The following is a 17231-nucleotide window of genomic DNA, read 5'->3' on the forward strand; positions in this document are numbered from 1 at the left end:
AGAAAATTGTAACCACTTCTAAAAAAAAACAAACCACATCGACACTCAGACATGCTGCCAGGGAGAAGAAGATACACTGTCACAGATTTCCCATATCCCAGGCAGCATGAGTGATTTGTGGGAATTTCGTGATTTTGTCTCGCCGGTTGTTTTTGCCCATCACGTTGTTGTGTGACAGTGTTAACCCCACAGGACAGGCTGTAGACAAGCACAGTCCTAGAAAGCATGTACTGACACTACACTGGTGGGATGGTGGGGAAAAAGTGTGACAGCTACGCAAACTACAAGTGCACACACACACACACACACACAGACACACACACACACACGCACACACAGACACACACACACACTTACTTTAATCCTCTAAAAAAACATACAGATAAGCAGCTTTCATGCAGGGAGAGAGGGAGTGGAGGTGGCGTGGCAAGGTTCAGCTGCAGAAGCTCTGACCTCTGCACATGTGAGAGGGGATAATTAAAGCAGAGGTCACACTTGTCCAAACGTGACACACACCTGAGCGGCAGCATAAAAGCTGCAGCGGGGTTTAAATAAACAGATGTGCTGCTGCTCCAGACAGCCGTGGCAGCGTTTCTATGAAAGAAGATGCTGAGAGTAACGCCTCTGTGCCCGGAGGTGTTACACATGCAATGCATTACCTCGTCTCAGAGATCTACAATTACATTAATTATAAGCAGAGGGCTTCGAGAGGTCTATTGTCTGCTGTGCAGGATGGGAATGAGCGCGTTCACACGTGTGTGCATGCAGAAAGAGGATGCCTAAACAGCCGTATGCACGTTTACAATAAGACACAAGCAAGAAGTGCGTAAAAGGAAGTGTGCAACGTACAAAATCAATGAGATAGGCTGAAGCAGAGGAGCAAGTCTGGGCCTGGCTGGAGACGGCTTCCTGAACCTGAGAAGCAGGCATCGGTGCCAGGAGGAGGGATCGTCTTTCAGCGTATTGTTTTATTTAGCATTCCTTCATTTGCCAGAGTGAGGCTGGCTGATTTCATTCAGGAGATTGGTGACTTGGAAAGCAGGAACAGCCCAGCCGGCCTGATAAGCACATTAAAAGCCTTTGTTTCCAACACTCGGTTCCTGAGGAGTAACCTTAGCCTCCGAACCCCTGACTGCCTCTACCAAGAGGCCCTAATTTGCTCGCATACATCCATCTTCCACCTCAACTTCCTGACAAACTGAGGCGAGGTGTGGCTGCACTTTATAAACTGTGTTACCGAAGCGGTGTCGTCCTGTTCTGCCCGGCCGTGCGCTCCCGTCTCTGCTCAGCAAATCGAACCAGCCCAAAGCTTCTTTGCTGGTTTCACCTCAAACCCACTGATGGCTGCATTTGATGAAGCAGCACTTCTTATAAAAGCGTGAGAACACTTGAACGGTCAGTCAAAGTTCACCGCCGTGCCAATTAATCCTGTTTAACATTAACTCGCTCAGCTCTAACATAACTAACAGCAGCTAGACATCACAATGACTCAGAGCAGACTAAACAACAGTAAAGATCAGATGTGTTTGTGCTGCGTGCAGCCAGGAAACACACCATTTCTGAGAAAAGACATGCGCGTGCACTCGAGTCTGCTGCGCACTTTCGCAACTTTGCTTTCTCTCGCAAAGCTGCCATTTGATTTCACAAAGGTGAAGTTTAAGGGATCAAAAAGGTGCATCCAGAAACAAAGACGGCGCTTTCTGTCTTTTATTAGCAGACTTTGTTTCAGTGTGAGACAAACAAAGTGCAACACTTGCGTCTTACACAAAGGGTGACTCACGTTTGTTTGTCATTCCATAAAGTGGGTTTGATTGATGCATACAGCAGCTCTCCCCCCACGCCTCGCCTGTGCGCCTCCTGTCCTACAGACGCGGTCCTTCCTGCAGCGACTTGTCTCTGGTTGTGCCTCGGGCCCTTCACCCAACGTGTCCCCCTCATCTCTCACAAGCACATACTTTCATCAGATTGCTGTTATTGTTTATCCAACTATCTGTTAAATTAGTCAAATGACTAAAAATACCATCAAATGTCAGAAGTAGACGGGCTGTGTGGTGAGGAATATGTGTCTGAACAAAGACAGGACAGGAAGCATTTAATGATAGAAAAGATAAATGATGTTTTAGCTCATTTCCATCTGCAGGCAGAAGGTGAGATGTAATTAAAATCAATAACAAACACACACATACTTACCTACACACATATATCCACACACACAGGTTTAAGCACCCATGATAACAAATATCAAGCATCCAAATGTTAATCATTTGGATGCTTGATATCAGAAGCAGACTGATATGATAGGATAATTACATTTTGTCACTCGGTAGTAAACCTGCGTTAGCCTCCTGACACCAGAGCCCACTGCTCCCTAACCAGCAGTGCTGGAACCAAAAACCAGTTTCAGTCTGGTTCAAAGGAAGCTAAATGTCTCTTAACATCCACATGCAGTGGTAGAAAGCAGACAGTGTCCACACTGTCTGCTTTCTACCACTAAAGATGAAAAACAGGGGGACAGAGGGTTGAAGGGGGGAGTCAGGCACTTTGGGATCAGTGATCCCCGCAATGAAGGGGGATGGGACTCAAAGCAACAGATCCACAGCTGATACTGGTCACAAAGGATGTGACAATAGCTAGCCAGTGGACAACTGCCCCGAAACCACACATATAACACAAACACCACCCCATACCTCCACAACAATACCCCGCCAACCTCCTGGGAGCTGCCCTTCCACATGGCTGAGGCCAAACCAGTGCACCCACCCTCCCCACCTCTGCACCCCCCCCCCCCCCCCCCAAAAAAAAAAATCCCTTGAAGAGTGAAAAAGAAAGAAAGAAAGAGATTTCCAAGAACCGAGCCTTTCTCTTAAGAATAGAAAGTATACCTGACGCCCTTTCTCTCTCTTTGGTCTGACTGCTTTGGACAAATGCTTATTTGGAAAGCTGATATACTGTTACTGCATTTCAGAACATTTAACGTCCCCTTTGGTGACAGACAATCAAGCTCCCCAACTAACAGAGTGCACCATGATGGAGAGGACAAACAAAAGATGGCTAAGGTCAATCAGCTTTATTTTTAGCATTATAAACCTATCTGTAAAGTTTGGTAGTGCATACAATGTGGACTAGATTTAAGAATTTCAAATAGAAATGAATGTGAGTCACATGACGTCTCTTTCAGTGGGATTTTTTGGAGCAGTGTAAAGAAAAAGGACGACGATGCTATTCTACATATTTTCAGCCAGAGTAGAAACATGAAGCTTTGCTGCTCTGCTTCTTAAACATAAAAGTCTCTCAGTGCTGTCCCATCCACTTGACAGAGACTTTGCTGCTTAGTTGACTTGGCAGCTCCTGCTCGGAGGAACTGTGCCCGTTCGATCAGACGTACGATTAGCACTGTTTATTATTAGATTGACAATCTCCCGGCATCTGCCTCTACCTGTCCTTCCCAAACTTTGAGATAATTCCGGAGATGAGCTAGCACTCATCCCATGGACTGAGCTGGACCACTGGCTCGTGACATGATCTTAAAGGAGGACATTGTGGATGTTGTGTTAGAGAGCTGCAAGGCTGTAAATGCGTGAACGTATGATTCTTTGGGCTTCTGTATCATTTATAAGACTTAAAAGGAATTGCGGGGGTGGAATCGGGTTGCTGTGTGGAAGTCTAAGCTCAGTATGTGTGGCTGGGATGGGGGAGGGATGGGAAGCATCACTGTGGGAGACAGGCAGATGGAGATGGAAATGAGTAGGCATTGAGCTCATGTTAATCTCCTCCTACAGCTGATGCAGGCACAAAACAAGAACACATATTTGTCCACATGCGCACTCGCATGACAGCAGATCATAGACCCGACCGGGCCTGTGCGCCATCGCGCTCCAAATGAGGCAAAGGGATGCTTTTGCTATTCACACGTTCCCATGTGTGCTTTGTGGAAAAGTTTGCAGCCAAATCTGAAATGCATCCGAGCACAACTTCCACTGTGCAGCATTCAGTTTACTGTATCACGGTGGATCTCATTTATTTGATAGTATGTGAGACTAGCTGCCTTCATCAGACAGCCATCTGCCCCGTGGGAGCGGCTAAGCCACACGCCATTGGCCGACTGGTCGTCAAGAGAGGCGAGGGGTGAGGCGGGTCACCTCTTTATTTGGGGAGGGAAAGGTCATGCAATACTAGCTGCCCTACAAACAGCATGAGGGGGGATGGGGTACCGCCAGTGGCTGCTATCATACACAAAGGCTGCTCCTGGTCTGACACAGCAGAAAGTAACCTCCCCCCTCCCGTCGGACTCCAGTTCATCCTGGATCCATCTAGACGGCATCCCTCACCAACGATCGCGGCGTTTATTGTCAAAGATTAAGAAAAGCTTTAGGAAAGACAGCAAGACGGCAGAAGATTGGAATTTTCCATGGAAACGCATGTCCTACATACACATCAGATTATCTCCACAGCCTGATCTCGCATCCTCCTCTGCACTTTATACAGACATGGGAAAAAAACTTTTACAGATATGACTCTCTTTTAATCATCCATGCACTCCATACACAGAGTGTGGACAGGCTGCACCATTCAGTTAACATCACCCAGGTGCTGGGTTAGGCTTCAGTGCATCAGACTAATGTTCACTTGTCTTTGTAAGACTCACACTGAAATCTTTTTACTGAAAAACCTGTAAGAATAAAATGTGACATGTCTCAACATTCAGCACTGGTGAGCTCACCAGCAGGAGGACTGGAGGAAGCCTGACTGCCTGATTCTCTGATGTTAAAGACCAAAAAACTGTCAAACCTTTTGACCAACTTATTTTTAAGCACATCACTAACACTGTCCCCTCTTCACAGCTCAACCTATGTAAACACTACCGGGGAAGGAGCTGCAGGGGATCGCGCTGCTTGGGCACGTCCAGTTATGCTGATGAATAATTCACAGACCACCTTATTAAACAAACATGCCTATGGTTACCTACCATCAGCTGTGGCTAACAGTCAAACTAGACACCAAATTCCATCATCTGGCTGAGAAAGAGCTTCTGTCCCACGAGACACCTGGATCAGGTCACTGGCTCTTCTCTTACCTGTGCTATAATCCCAATGAGACACACTTAAGGTCTTTTGAAAACATAAGAGCAGCCACAGCCAGCCGTGTGTGCTTGTGTTATCATACGGCTCGGAATATTCTCACAGGAATGTCAAAGACGGGAAGGAAACACTTGATTGTCACGCACGCTACTGGCTCGTCAAACCGATATTCAAACTTTCCCAGATGACCTGCATGCAGCCACGCACAAACCTTATCTGGCCTGCTCTTTTTTCACCCCTCCATCTTCTTGAAATGGACAGGCAGACACTTATTGACTTAAAGCAAGTATGTGTCCATAGCAGGCAGAGATATGACTGCAGCGCCGAGTTTCGGCACCACTGCTCTTTGTGTATTTCACCGAAGATTTCACTTCTCACATGTTGGAAGAAATAGTTCTTCTCAGCTGTGAATCCAATCAAATTTTACTCAAGTAACGTGTTGCCACTGAACATCTCACAGCTTCTGTAAATTTGAAGCCCTATTTGAAATACCTGATAATCAGAAATCAGGACTGTGCACAGTCGAGCCGTACACGAGGAAAGAAAAGTCCTTTTGTTTGCAAAAGTTAAAAACTGTTGATACAAACGGCTTGTAGCAAGGAGACGTGCTGTATGAAGACAATCACTGCACCCAGTTCATTTCCACCACCGCTGGAGTCGCAGCCTTTTGAGAAACGTTCCAAGCAAACCTAAGCAGCCGTACACCCTGCTCCCACAGAGAGGCCTGTCCTGAGAGCAGCTGCAGTGGAAACAGACTTTTCATCTTATGGCTGGTCCTCAGAGTTTTTGTCATGGAGCACAATGATTCATCGCTGATGTGTTTTTCCATATAGGAGAGCAAAACACATGCTTTTTGTTGTTCATTGCCAGCATAGAAGAAGAAAGCAGCAACCCTGAATGAAACACTCTTTTTAAATATTCTTAGAAAGTGAAGAATACTTTTGTCTTTGAATGCGCTCCATACCTTCAAGCAAAGACTGAAGCACCATTCACACAGTGAGGTGGTTCATTTCCAACACTGTTCTGACCCACAGCTCGAACCAGAGACACGACTCTATCATGTTAGTCGTGTTTTTAATGGGACGGCCCAAAATATAGTTTTTAATACAGCAGCAGAACTCATTACAGAGCCCTGACTGAATTGGTGTCCTCTCCCAGCACAGGGCACAAAATGCACTTTTTATGAAAAGGAAAATAGGAAAGTATACAAACTGACCGAAACAGCCACACAGTCGGGCTCCACTGCAGACTGCTGCACAGGATCAGAATGGAAATATTCCCTGAACAGCCACTGAAACGCACAGCTCCCAGCTGTTGTTCTGTCTGCTGTGTGGACATGGCTGGCTGTCAGCAGGCTTAGCCAGCACTGCGCCTTGCATATGAAACAGGACATGGGCCTATATCCCCTGTGGGAGTTCACTTCCTCTGAGCCCCCACCACCACAGCCCCACGTCTCTCCTGAAACAAGCAGCTCCTTCAGCTGGAGGCCAGATATTCCAAGCACCGGGGGTAGCAGGGTGGGGGCAGCAGAAAGGGAAGTGCTGGCTTCTGCACGTTAGAGATTTAAGAAGTGCCCTGACTTGGAAGGACATATTCAGACTCGACAGTTGTGCGTTCCAACCCTACGTAGGTTTGGTTTGAGCCTTTCCTCAGCCACACGTGGAAACAGCCTGCAGGAATGTGTTGGTTGTCAGCACAACAACGCAGCATATGTGGAGCATCGACGCAAAATGGCCTCTGCTATTGTTCTGGCTGGTTTTTAGTGCACATCTGTCTCTGAACAAATCCCATCCCAGCACTTTAGGAGGAACCTGAAAGCTCAGCAGACACACATGCTTTGCTCAAGACCAGTTACAACAGTCGTGTACACATGCTCACCACTCTGAGGAGGCGCACATCTGCAACATGAGCACAGACTGATGAAGCAACAATAATAATAATACAGTAACCAAGAAGCCCGAGGACGGCCCTCTCCACGTAGGAAGGTGCCAAAACCCAAACAAACCAAAAAAGTCTGAGGTAAACTTTTTTCAAAGCCAAGCACAAGTCGAGCTTCAGCTGCCCACCACCATCCACCACAGCCACCCTCACTCCTCATATCTCTCTAAACCAGGCAGACTGTGCAGAGCCGACGTCATCGTGAGGCCAAATTATAAAGTTAGTGTCACACTAAATCTGCAACCACAAGCCTTATCTCCACATCCTGATGTGGAAACCCACTCATTATGTGTGCCAGCCAGAAAGCAGAAGCCTGGCATGGCAATCTGGGGCCGGCCTGCGCAGGAAAACCTTCCCCAACCTACGTGGAACGCTTCAATGCATTTGTGCTTTGCAGCCTGCACGGTGTATGAATCCTACAAGACAAAAAAAGGAAAAGTGAACTTCAAGTTCACACTTTCTCCACAACTGGAGGCACGCTGCTAAATGTGGACAGCTTTTTTTACTCTGTGATTCACTCGTCTCAGGAGGAAGCTTTCAAAAGAGCGTCTGCAAGGAGGGAAGTGTGGCAATATCGCTTCCTGTGTCTGTCTGCTATGCGAGACTGCTGCCGACACTTTTCTATCAGTCTTATTAATATTCACTGAGCTGCCCTCCTTTGACAACAGTGACGCATTTCAAAGTAAGGCGCTGTGGCGACATCCTCCACAAACGTTTCCTCAGCTGTGCCCAAATGTGTTGAGAAAAAGGAGAGCAACAATATTTCTCAACCTGTGTGCAGTCCCTCAGATGCTCGGGGGCAGGGCTTGAATTAAAAAGCATTTCAAACAAGCCTTGAGCTTAACATTCGGGCGCCCCGTCAGCACTTGGAAAAACACAAGAGCCCCCTGAAAGTGGAGCTCCTTGAGGTGTGTCCACTCAAGTCTGAATGAAAGTGTGTGCCAAGAGTGTGTGTTCACCGTGCATGGTAGGACTCTGGCACTCTTCAGGACTTCAAGGGCCTCCCTGATCTCCCTTTCTTTGGCAGGTTTTTCTGAAAGAAGCCTCAGTGGAGGAGTGGAGGAAAACTCTTGTAAACACTTGTGCTGTTGCTTTCTGAGCCTCATCAACAACTCCGCTCTGCTCTACAAGTCCACCGAGGAGAGGGAGAGTAGGCAAAAGGAGCCCTGTCAGAGGTGGCTGACTGGCCTGGTAGAGGGGTTCTGATGTTTGCTGAATGCTTCCCTTTGTTGGGATCATGTTATGTTTCCACCACAATACTTCTAAACCCCGCTTCATCAGCTCCATTCATGTGTAACAGTTCATGCAAATGGGCTCACTAGCCCTTTTCCCCCTACAGGGGTGGGATCAGTCTGCAAACACCAAAGCTAACACAGAGTCTTTCCATGCAGCTTTAAAGCTCAGAAAAACAAACCTGATGATTGAGGCTGGAGGTGTGTGACCACTGAAAGTGCGCAGAACCTAAAACCTGATTACTGGGACTGTTCAAACAAGAACACAAGAGAACATGGATAAGACTAGAGAGAGGGGGAAATGACATCAGCACTGATTAAACCACAGACAAGTAAAATGACACATATGATACCAGCTCTGTCTGTCACACTAACAGTCAGGTCTAGCTCACCCACTGGAGATAGAGACAGTCACAGACAGCAACCCATTGAACCACAGTGTTCTGAAGAAGTGACAACATTATCTCACAACTGTTGTTTACTACCCTTTAAGGTGTTTCACGGCCAGATAATGGCTTTATTGCCACCAGAGGCATATTGTTGTCGCTGCTGGATGACGCCCAATTAGTAAGACCACAGTAGCAGCAGTGACCAGACACTGTCAGGCTCAGCATCCACTCCTGAAACGTGTTTGCTCGGTCATGTTTAAAGTTTGGTGACCCACGCTCGTTTTAACGTTAAGGAGAAGGGTGGCGGATAACAAGCTGCAACAGTTAGAGCTCGGAGACCAGCTTACCTTGGATGATGCTTTTCTCTTGTACTTGTTGGCGAAGTCGAATTTCTCCTTAATCTCGTCCAGGAAGAGCTCCAGGCGGGCCTTCTCCTCTTTCTCCGTGTAATCCTCGCCCAGGAGGATGTACGCCCTCCAGTTGGCCGAGTCGAAGCCCCAGTGGCAAGTCCTGTTCTCCTGCGCCTTGTGGCCGTGCACCACGAACTTGTGGGTCGGGTACATTAGTCTGCAGTCCATGCACTGGATGCACGCTGCGTTCGGGTTGGTGTACAGCTCCGGCACGAACAAGCCTTTGCACTTGCCGAAGCACTCGTGGTAGACTTTGAAGCTCCTGTCGGTGAACTGCAGCTCCAGCGAGCCTCCGTTCATCTCCTTCTTGCAGCGCGGCGGGTAAGCGCCTCCGTAGATCAGGGCGTTGCAGAGCCGCTCTGCGTCCGTCTTGGTGATGAGACCGCAGGACGGCGCTGAGAAGGGCAGGATCCCCATGACTTTGAGGATCTCCAGCTGGTCGGCCGTGCAGCGAGAGCAGTAGATGTGCAGCTCGTCGCACACGGAGTTGATCTGCTGCAGGGTAAAGTCCCGCAGCACCGTGTTGAGAATCTGCGGCAGGCACAGCCGTTTCTCCCCGCCGACCACAAAGCAGGAGATGGTTTCTCCCTCCAGGACCGTCTCGCACCTCTCCGTGGAGCGGTCCGACGGGATGAAGAGCGGGCCGGGCATCACGGGCGGCGGCAGATGCTGCAGAACCGGCTCGGGCTCCTTCCCGTCCTTCTTAAAGAGCAGCTCATGTTGCCAGCGAGCAGAGAAAGCGGCCGGTCCACCCAACGAGCTCATAGAGCTGAGGTGAAACTGCTTGAGAGTTTGTTGCAGTCCCGGATGAGGCTGGAAGCTCGGCCGACTTACAGTCTCCATGCTTTTCCTGCAACTTTAGATGCGTAAATCCTTCCTACGGTCGACCGGGAATCACAACCAGCTAGGCGTCCTTCAACCTGGTAAATCCACCGCGTCCCAGAGCTGATCAGATGTGCGAAACGCCTCATCAACCATCCAGGAAAAAAGTCCCAGCTGCAGTTTTATTCCCGTGTGTGAGTCAACACCGACCAGTCGCTCCCTGTAGCAGTGAGCCGACTGTCCATATTAGAAAAAACGGCTTCCAAACTCCACCGAGGCGAAAAGTTCCGTTTGTCAGGCTTGAAAACGAAATGTAAAAATCCTTATTTGAGGTTCTTTCCGCTGTCGAGGACGAAACATCCACCCCGTTTGCCCCCGCAGTTCACTCTGACTGCGCGGAGAGGAGAAGTCTGAAGAGCCAGTCCGCTCGCGAGAGCTCTCTCTCCCCCAGTCTGAGTGCGCGTGTCTCTCTCTCTCGCTCTCCCTCGCGCTCCGTCTAGGTCTCTCTGTCGCGCGCTCACTCACACGCCCCCTCCCTTTGCGTTTGTGTGTCTGGCTCAGTCATTGAATCCCGGCCAGGAATGTGAGTGACACTGCAGGCAGGCTGGGCTCTTCCAGGAACAAGCCGCCACCCCCCGCACGTACACGCGCACACGTGCACACAGAAAAGAGAACAGTGAAGAAGAAAAAGAAACGAACTGAGCAAAGCAAAGAAAATGACGCATTCAGGCCGTTGAACAGGCCATTTTCCTACTTTTTCTAAGGCGTAGATGCGAAATGTTGGTCTCTTTACCACGTGGCACCCCAAGCTGTGACTATACAGTCTAATATAAGATTGACTGCATGGTTGGATCTTAAAGGAGAGACTCTTCTTTTGATGAAGAAGCTTTATTTGTCACTTGCAGTTGCCTGCAGCGAAACAGGACCTCTTCCGACCATACATACATTACACAAACTGCAGAAAAACAATGAAATTTACAACACAATAGGCAGCGGAGGAGAGAAAAGGTAAAATATTTTAAAATATTATTGCATTTACTTTTTTATTTTGTACTCTGTTCCTTTATTATTACTATATACCTTTATCTGAATGATTTTTAGACTGCTAATAAAATTTTTGCATAATCTTTTGCATAATAACATTTTTTGCATTTTAAAAATTATTATCATTAAGTTATTTAAAACCCAATGAAGCATATCCTGTTACTGCTGCTATATTATAATGTGGGTAAACATCTGGAGCACACAGTTTACACATTGGTGACCAATTTCTCCCCAACTTTTGTCTGCATTTTAACTCAACATGCAGTTTGTTTACAGCAGCGGTGCAGTAATCCACCGACGAAACCCCGACGGGAACGGAATTTTCACGCAAACTAGGAGTGCTCGTATTTACCACATTTCCCGTGTACCCTGAACCTAGCAGAAGAGCTGGGCGTCTATGTGAATCATTTGGTTCACGGCTGCTGTCAAGACAGAGAAAAAAATCGAAAGAGGATGGGTGGTGTTTTGCGAGACAAGACAAATTTAGCTTTGGAAGAGGAAACGCAAATTGCACGGCTGACTGCGGTTTATTTATTTTCCCTTCTGCCTGAATGTGTTAAAACTGTTTGGCAAGAGGCGCCGAGTAAACAAGTTTCATGTGTTGGCGACCTTGAGAAACCATCCTGCTAATGAAATGGCTAGAGTTTTTTTTTTTTCCACAGACCAGCTATAATAAGTTGTTAGTGGACATTTGAACGTGTACCTGCGCTCTCAGCATCTCAATTGTAGCTACATTTAAAACTTTTCTCATATTTGCTTTAAGTAGCGGGTCGCCTAATATATCAGATCTGTAAATACCAATCATATAAATAGACAGAGGCCGTGCACGGTTGACTTCTTTGTTTTCTCTGAACTTTGCTATAACAAGTGAAGAGGAGAAAAATAAATGGCTGATTCAAACATACAAGCTCAACCTCAGGGGGTCCGAGTCGAAGTTCAACTCCAGTACGAGTTTGCTGTTCCTGTGGCGTCCCCTACCCACACAGTGTTGTAACTGCAACGTTATGGCAGGATCGGGGGTCAAGGATCTCAGTGTGCTGTCTGCAGCAAGACAGAACCTGAGATTTATGACTGCACAGTCATCTGTGCTCTTTGACTGTATGTGTTAATACAGCGAGAGACGGCTTTAAAAGGAATGGGGTGAGTTAATAGACACAGCCCCACCGTTGACTGATTAGGTGTAAAGTTTTAAAATAACCTTTATACAGTGTGCAGCCAGTGGACCTGAGGTGTTGGAGGCACAGGTCTGGGCTCCAGCCCTTACAAATGGCAGATATCTTAACACCAGGACACCATCCTCTCAGCAGCATACAGCTGTGGCACTGATACTGGCAGACTGTGTTTACTGGCTGTGTGTGGATTTTGTCTTCTCTCTCCAACAGTTTCAAGTGAGATACAAAGCTTTTGTTTCCTTTAGGCTTCTCATTCTATCAAGGCCAAAGCTGTTAGACAGTGCAGAGTGTGTGCCAAGCCTCATTTTCAATGATTCATGTTCTTACCAGCAAGCAGTGCTTGCCCCCCCCCCCCCCCCCCCCCCCCCCCAAACATCCAGCGAGCTCATCTGTGATTATCATTTACTCATATGTGGTTAGTGAGGTAAGTTCGAATTCAGACCTTCAGTGTCACAACAGTGGCTTGCTTCTTATCAGGGTACATCACCATGGTAACTTGTGCTGTACACTAGCACGCTCTTCAGCAGGTTATTTTTGACAGAGCTGAGACAGTGCTTAGAGCTAATGCTTAAAATCTTTCCTCCCAGGACTAATCCAGAAAACCCCAAAGAACGACGGCAGCCTTTCCTCACACGGTCATGGCTGCAATTCCATGTTTTTGGAACGTAGGCATAACCAATTCCAAAGGCTGCCTCCAGATAAAGTGTCTGGACGACCAATGGTGAAATGGAGCAGATGTGTGGTACAGTGTATATAATGTTACAGTGAATGTTGGAGTAATATGGAACCAGGTTTCAAATAACGAGGTAAGAAAAAAACATGTAAGTGTACATGTTAAAACATACAGACACATAAACCGCAAACACAATCAGCCATAACAACAGACACTGGTTCCAACATGCACACATGCATGCATGCATTGTTGCAAACTATGGCCAAAAATAAAGGGGAGAAGATTAAAGAAAGCCTAACCCATAAAATCCAGCTTTGCTGCTGTGTGCTGCACCAGCTGGAGATGAGCTATGGAGGACTGAGAGATGCATGTGAAAAATCAGTTGCAATAAGACAGAATTGAGCTGTGAGGATCTTCTCCTGTGGAACCAGCTTCCAGTTTGGATTGTGGAGGCAGACATGTCTCTAATTTAAGGATTAGGCTTAAAGCTGTCCTTTTTGATAGAGCATACACCTCATAGACTCTCAACCATCTCTTAGTTATGTTATTATAGTCTGAGGCTGTTGGGGGAACTTCCCACAATGAATCGAGCAACTCTGTTTCTGTTCCACTCTTTCACTCCTCACGGTTATAGTGCCATCACAAAATATCTGCATCCTTCTTCATTTCTTAGTTTTCTGCATATTTGTTGCATAACCAGCAGTTGGGCCACGGAAATAGATCACCGGGGGGGCAGAGACCATGCAGTTTAGTTTAATATATGAATGTATTTATCTAAATTAATATTAATGGTCCTGGTTCTGTTACCCTGTGTTACCGATTCTCTTTTCTGATCCTTCCAGTTCTGTGTATTATTATATAGCTTGTTTCTTAAGTTTGCTTTTCAGGTATTACTCCAGAACTTTGGTCTTATCTGTTTTATAGGTTACATTTGTTATTTATAGTAACCCTGTAAGTTTGTAATCTGGTTTATGTTCATGGTTGTAGTTTGTTGTTATTTTTGTTTTTCCTGTCTTCCCTGTTTTTAATTAAGTCTCCATCGCTCTGTTATTTTTCCTTGTTTATTACCGTCCATGTTATTTTGATAGTCACATGTCCCTGTGCTTTGTATTTAGTTTATTTCTATGTTTCATTTCATTAGTTACAACTGTATCATGTCCATTTCCCCTGATTGCCTCATTCGTGTATGTGAGGTGTTGGTTTGTCTCCATCCTTTGTTGTGTCGTGCTGTTTGCTCGCTGTGGTTCTTCCTGTCTGTGTCTTCTGGTTTGAGTTTGTTGGATTTTGTTACTTGGTGCTGTCAGACTTTCCATTTGTCTAAATAAAGGTTTGTGTTTTTGTTTTTTTAACTCTGTAAACCAGTCTGTATCTGGGTCCACATCTGCACTCTACATAATACCACATCACTGGAGATGTTGCACTTGCAACATCCATCAACCTCACAGCCCACTTTTTCCTCAAGGCCACAAGACACTCAAAACACATCCACTTGAGACAAAAACATCCACTTGAGACATGCAATCCAGTCTTTCCTAGCGATGAACCCTAGTTTGACATGTAGTAGTGTGACTCTGCCCCTGTGGAACCTGGGGTTCACTACTCAGTGAAGCCAACAGGACCACATCATCTGCTAAACGCAAGCCCAAGTAGCCAGAACTGGATATACTCTTAGCTAAGCCAAGAACTTGTATTCATATGATAAATTACAGACACTAGGCTGGCTCAGTGGCAACAAATCTAACTCACTGCTGCCAATGTGAACCAAGCCCTTACTAAGCACTCCCAAAGGATCCCCATAAGAGAGTCTGATGGATGCAGTGATACGCTTCTTCAAGTCCTCAAGTACTTGGGCAAACTCTCACATGAGATCCCCCAATCGAACAAGAAGTATTCCTAGATGTGGAACAGCTAACCCAAAGACTCCAGTGAGCAACTCTTCCTCACATTCAGCAGGGGGAAAGCATGTACGCAGCACACTATTGATCAAACATACTAACAGTGTCTTTTTAGATAGAAATGTTCATAGTCATAGTGTACACTCTGCACTGTCCCTGGGGCTGCCTCTTAGCAGTTGTCCAGAAGTTGGCAGATTGAGTTTTTTTGTTAAACTGTGACTCCAAAGCTGTTGTTGTGAAGTCCCAGGGAAAAAAAGAGTGAGCTGCAAATGAGGATAATAGAGGAATTGTTACAATTGGCTACAATCGATCAGAAGCTGTGAATAGTTAGTTGTGGAGCGATGTTTTCATCACTCCATAGGAAAACTGCTGGCGGTGTATCCTTCCAAACTATTGGTGCTGCTGCTGAGGCTTCCTCATCGTCTCTATGGAAGCCGAGCACAACACAGCATCATGTGTGAGGAGTGACATAATGTTTCTTTCCAGGCGCCGGGTTACTTCTATGTACCACAGTCCTGGCCCACAGCCCTGCTTTGTGTGTTCCCCCTCTGTGGCTGAGGTAGAAAAAACCATCGTGAAGTCTTTCTGCAATACTCATCTTACAGGGAACCAGTTCAAAAAAAGCTCTCATCTTATTTTAAAGTAGCAAGTTTTCACATAGTTCTGTTTTCCATTATTTTGAATAATGCTGTCTTCTTTCCTTTCTTTGCTTTTCCTTTCATTCAGTCCAGCTTTGCCTCGTCTTTTTCCATTGCATAATTGTTGCCGCTCTCCGTTGGTCCCTGTCCTCTGGCCAAAAGCATAAAAGGCTCAGAAAGTCCCACCACTTCAAGTTTCCACTTTATGTGTGTCCTAGCAAAGGAACAAAGTCTCATGATTACAGTAACATTTCTTATGATGTAATCTTGCACTGAATGAATCCTTGAGCAAGACTGACACAATATTGTTAGTGTATTAAGTGTTGGTGATTAGGTCATGCATTCAAAGGCTGATTTTCCATTTGATCGATGCTTTAAGTCACATCAGGTCATAATCACATCACACAGTTTGCCTGGATTGTTAAAGCTTACAAACATTTTGTGAAACGAGGATTTTCCTTCCTAAGCGCTGCTGTTTAAGCTTATTTTACAATATCAGTTCAAAAACAGACAAAGTGTAGCACAGAGCTGGGCATGTCCTTACTATGACTAGTGGAGTCTTGCAGTCTTACTGACGACTAATAATAGATTGCAAGTACAGGTGCAGCTTTTTCCAAACGGACATGATGGAGACAACAGATCTGACAGCTGAAGCAACAGCCACCTCTGGACACGACAGTGCAAAAACAGGATGAGTGTAAACAGGTGAGGTATGAAGCCATATAGGGGCCGACCACTGTTCTGGGCTTCCTTCACTGCCTGCCTTCTGCGTCCTGACCGTATGACCATGAAGTGAAGACATAGAATAGGTTATTATAGGCTCACATAATCTGAACGGTTCATTTTGTTCAAGCTGTAAAAATCCAAAGATCCCTTTGATTTTTATCAAGTTCACTTGTCATTTCCAGTGTTCGTTTTTAATAAGCACAGATTAACAGAGCTGACCTTCTGCCAGCTGCATTAAGGACAACAATGCCAACTGACCTTAAAGGAAATGTTCTATCTTGGTTTAAATCATATTTCTCTGAGAGGTCGTTCTCTGTCATGATGGGAAAATATTCCTCTTCTTCTGCCCGTTTTCGCTGTGGTGTGCCCCAGGGCTCGGTATTGGGTCCTGTGTTGTTTTCTCTGTATATGCTGCCCTTGGGCTCCATTTTTGAAAAACATGTCTCTTTTCACTGCTATGCTGATGATATTCAAATCTACCTCCACCTGACTGGGGATGTTTCATCTTCACTACATCCTCTGTTTGATTGTCTGAGCGATGTCAAAGACTGGTTATCACATAACTTTCTTACTTTAAATGAAAAGAAGACAGAAATTATTGTTTTTGATAGAAATATGCCTCTGGGACAACTGACTGGCACATCCGGGCCTGTTGCTAACCACCTCACTGATGCTGCTAGGAATCTTGTCTGTGGTATGTAAGGCTAAACCTTACATACCACACAGAGATCTGGAGAAACTCATTCATGCTTTCATCACTTCAAGACTGGATTATTGTAATTCTCTCTACTTGGGCCTACAATCTTCTCTTCTTCAGCGTTTGCAGCTGGTCCAAAATGCCGCAGCACGTCTCTTGACCGGCACTAGAAAGTACGATTCTATCACCCCTGTTCTGGCAAATTTACACTGGCTTCCTATTAAATACCGAATTGATTTTAAAATTTTATTGTTTACTTATAAAATTCAAAACAATATGGCACCTGACTACCTAGCTGATCTCCTCTGTCTGTATAGCCCTCAGAGAGCACTAAGATCATCGGGCCAACTGCTCTTAGTGCAACCTAGGTCTCGGCTGAAGACCAGAGGAGACCGTGCCTTTGCCGTTGCTGCACCCAGGTTATGGAATACTCTTCCTCTTCATATTCGCGCATCAGATTCCATTCAGTCTTTTAAATCACGTTTAAAAACATATTTGTTTAACCTGGCATTCAAGG

At 46.0% G+C, this 17231-nt stretch overlaps 1 protein-coding gene across 1 annotated transcript in view; it reads right to left on the reverse strand.

Annotated features, from left to right (window-relative positions):
- skia (SKI proto-oncogene a) overlaps positions 1 to 10325 on the reverse strand; it is a 65757-nt gene extending 55432 nt beyond the window's left edge. The window contains exon 1 of the mRNA XM_086278696.1: positions 8985 to 10325. Coding sequence (XP_086134822.1) covers positions 8985 to 9890 — 906 coding nt within the window. The 5' untranslated portion in view covers positions 9891 to 10325. The remainder of the gene's footprint in view (positions 1 to 8984) is intronic.
- Positions 10326 to 17231: the final 6906 nt, after the last annotated feature.

This window comes from Aulonocara sp. 'chitande type north' Nkhata Bay, linkage group LG20, assembly GCF_057382095.1.
Source record: "Aulonocara sp. 'chitande type north' Nkhata Bay isolate Kocher_YH1m ecotype deep benthic linkage group LG20, A_spYH_male_GT1.1, whole genome shotgun sequence".
NCBI classification, from domain to species: domain Eukaryota; kingdom Metazoa; phylum Chordata; class Actinopteri; order Cichliformes; family Cichlidae; genus Aulonocara; species Aulonocara sp. 'chitande type north' Nkhata Bay.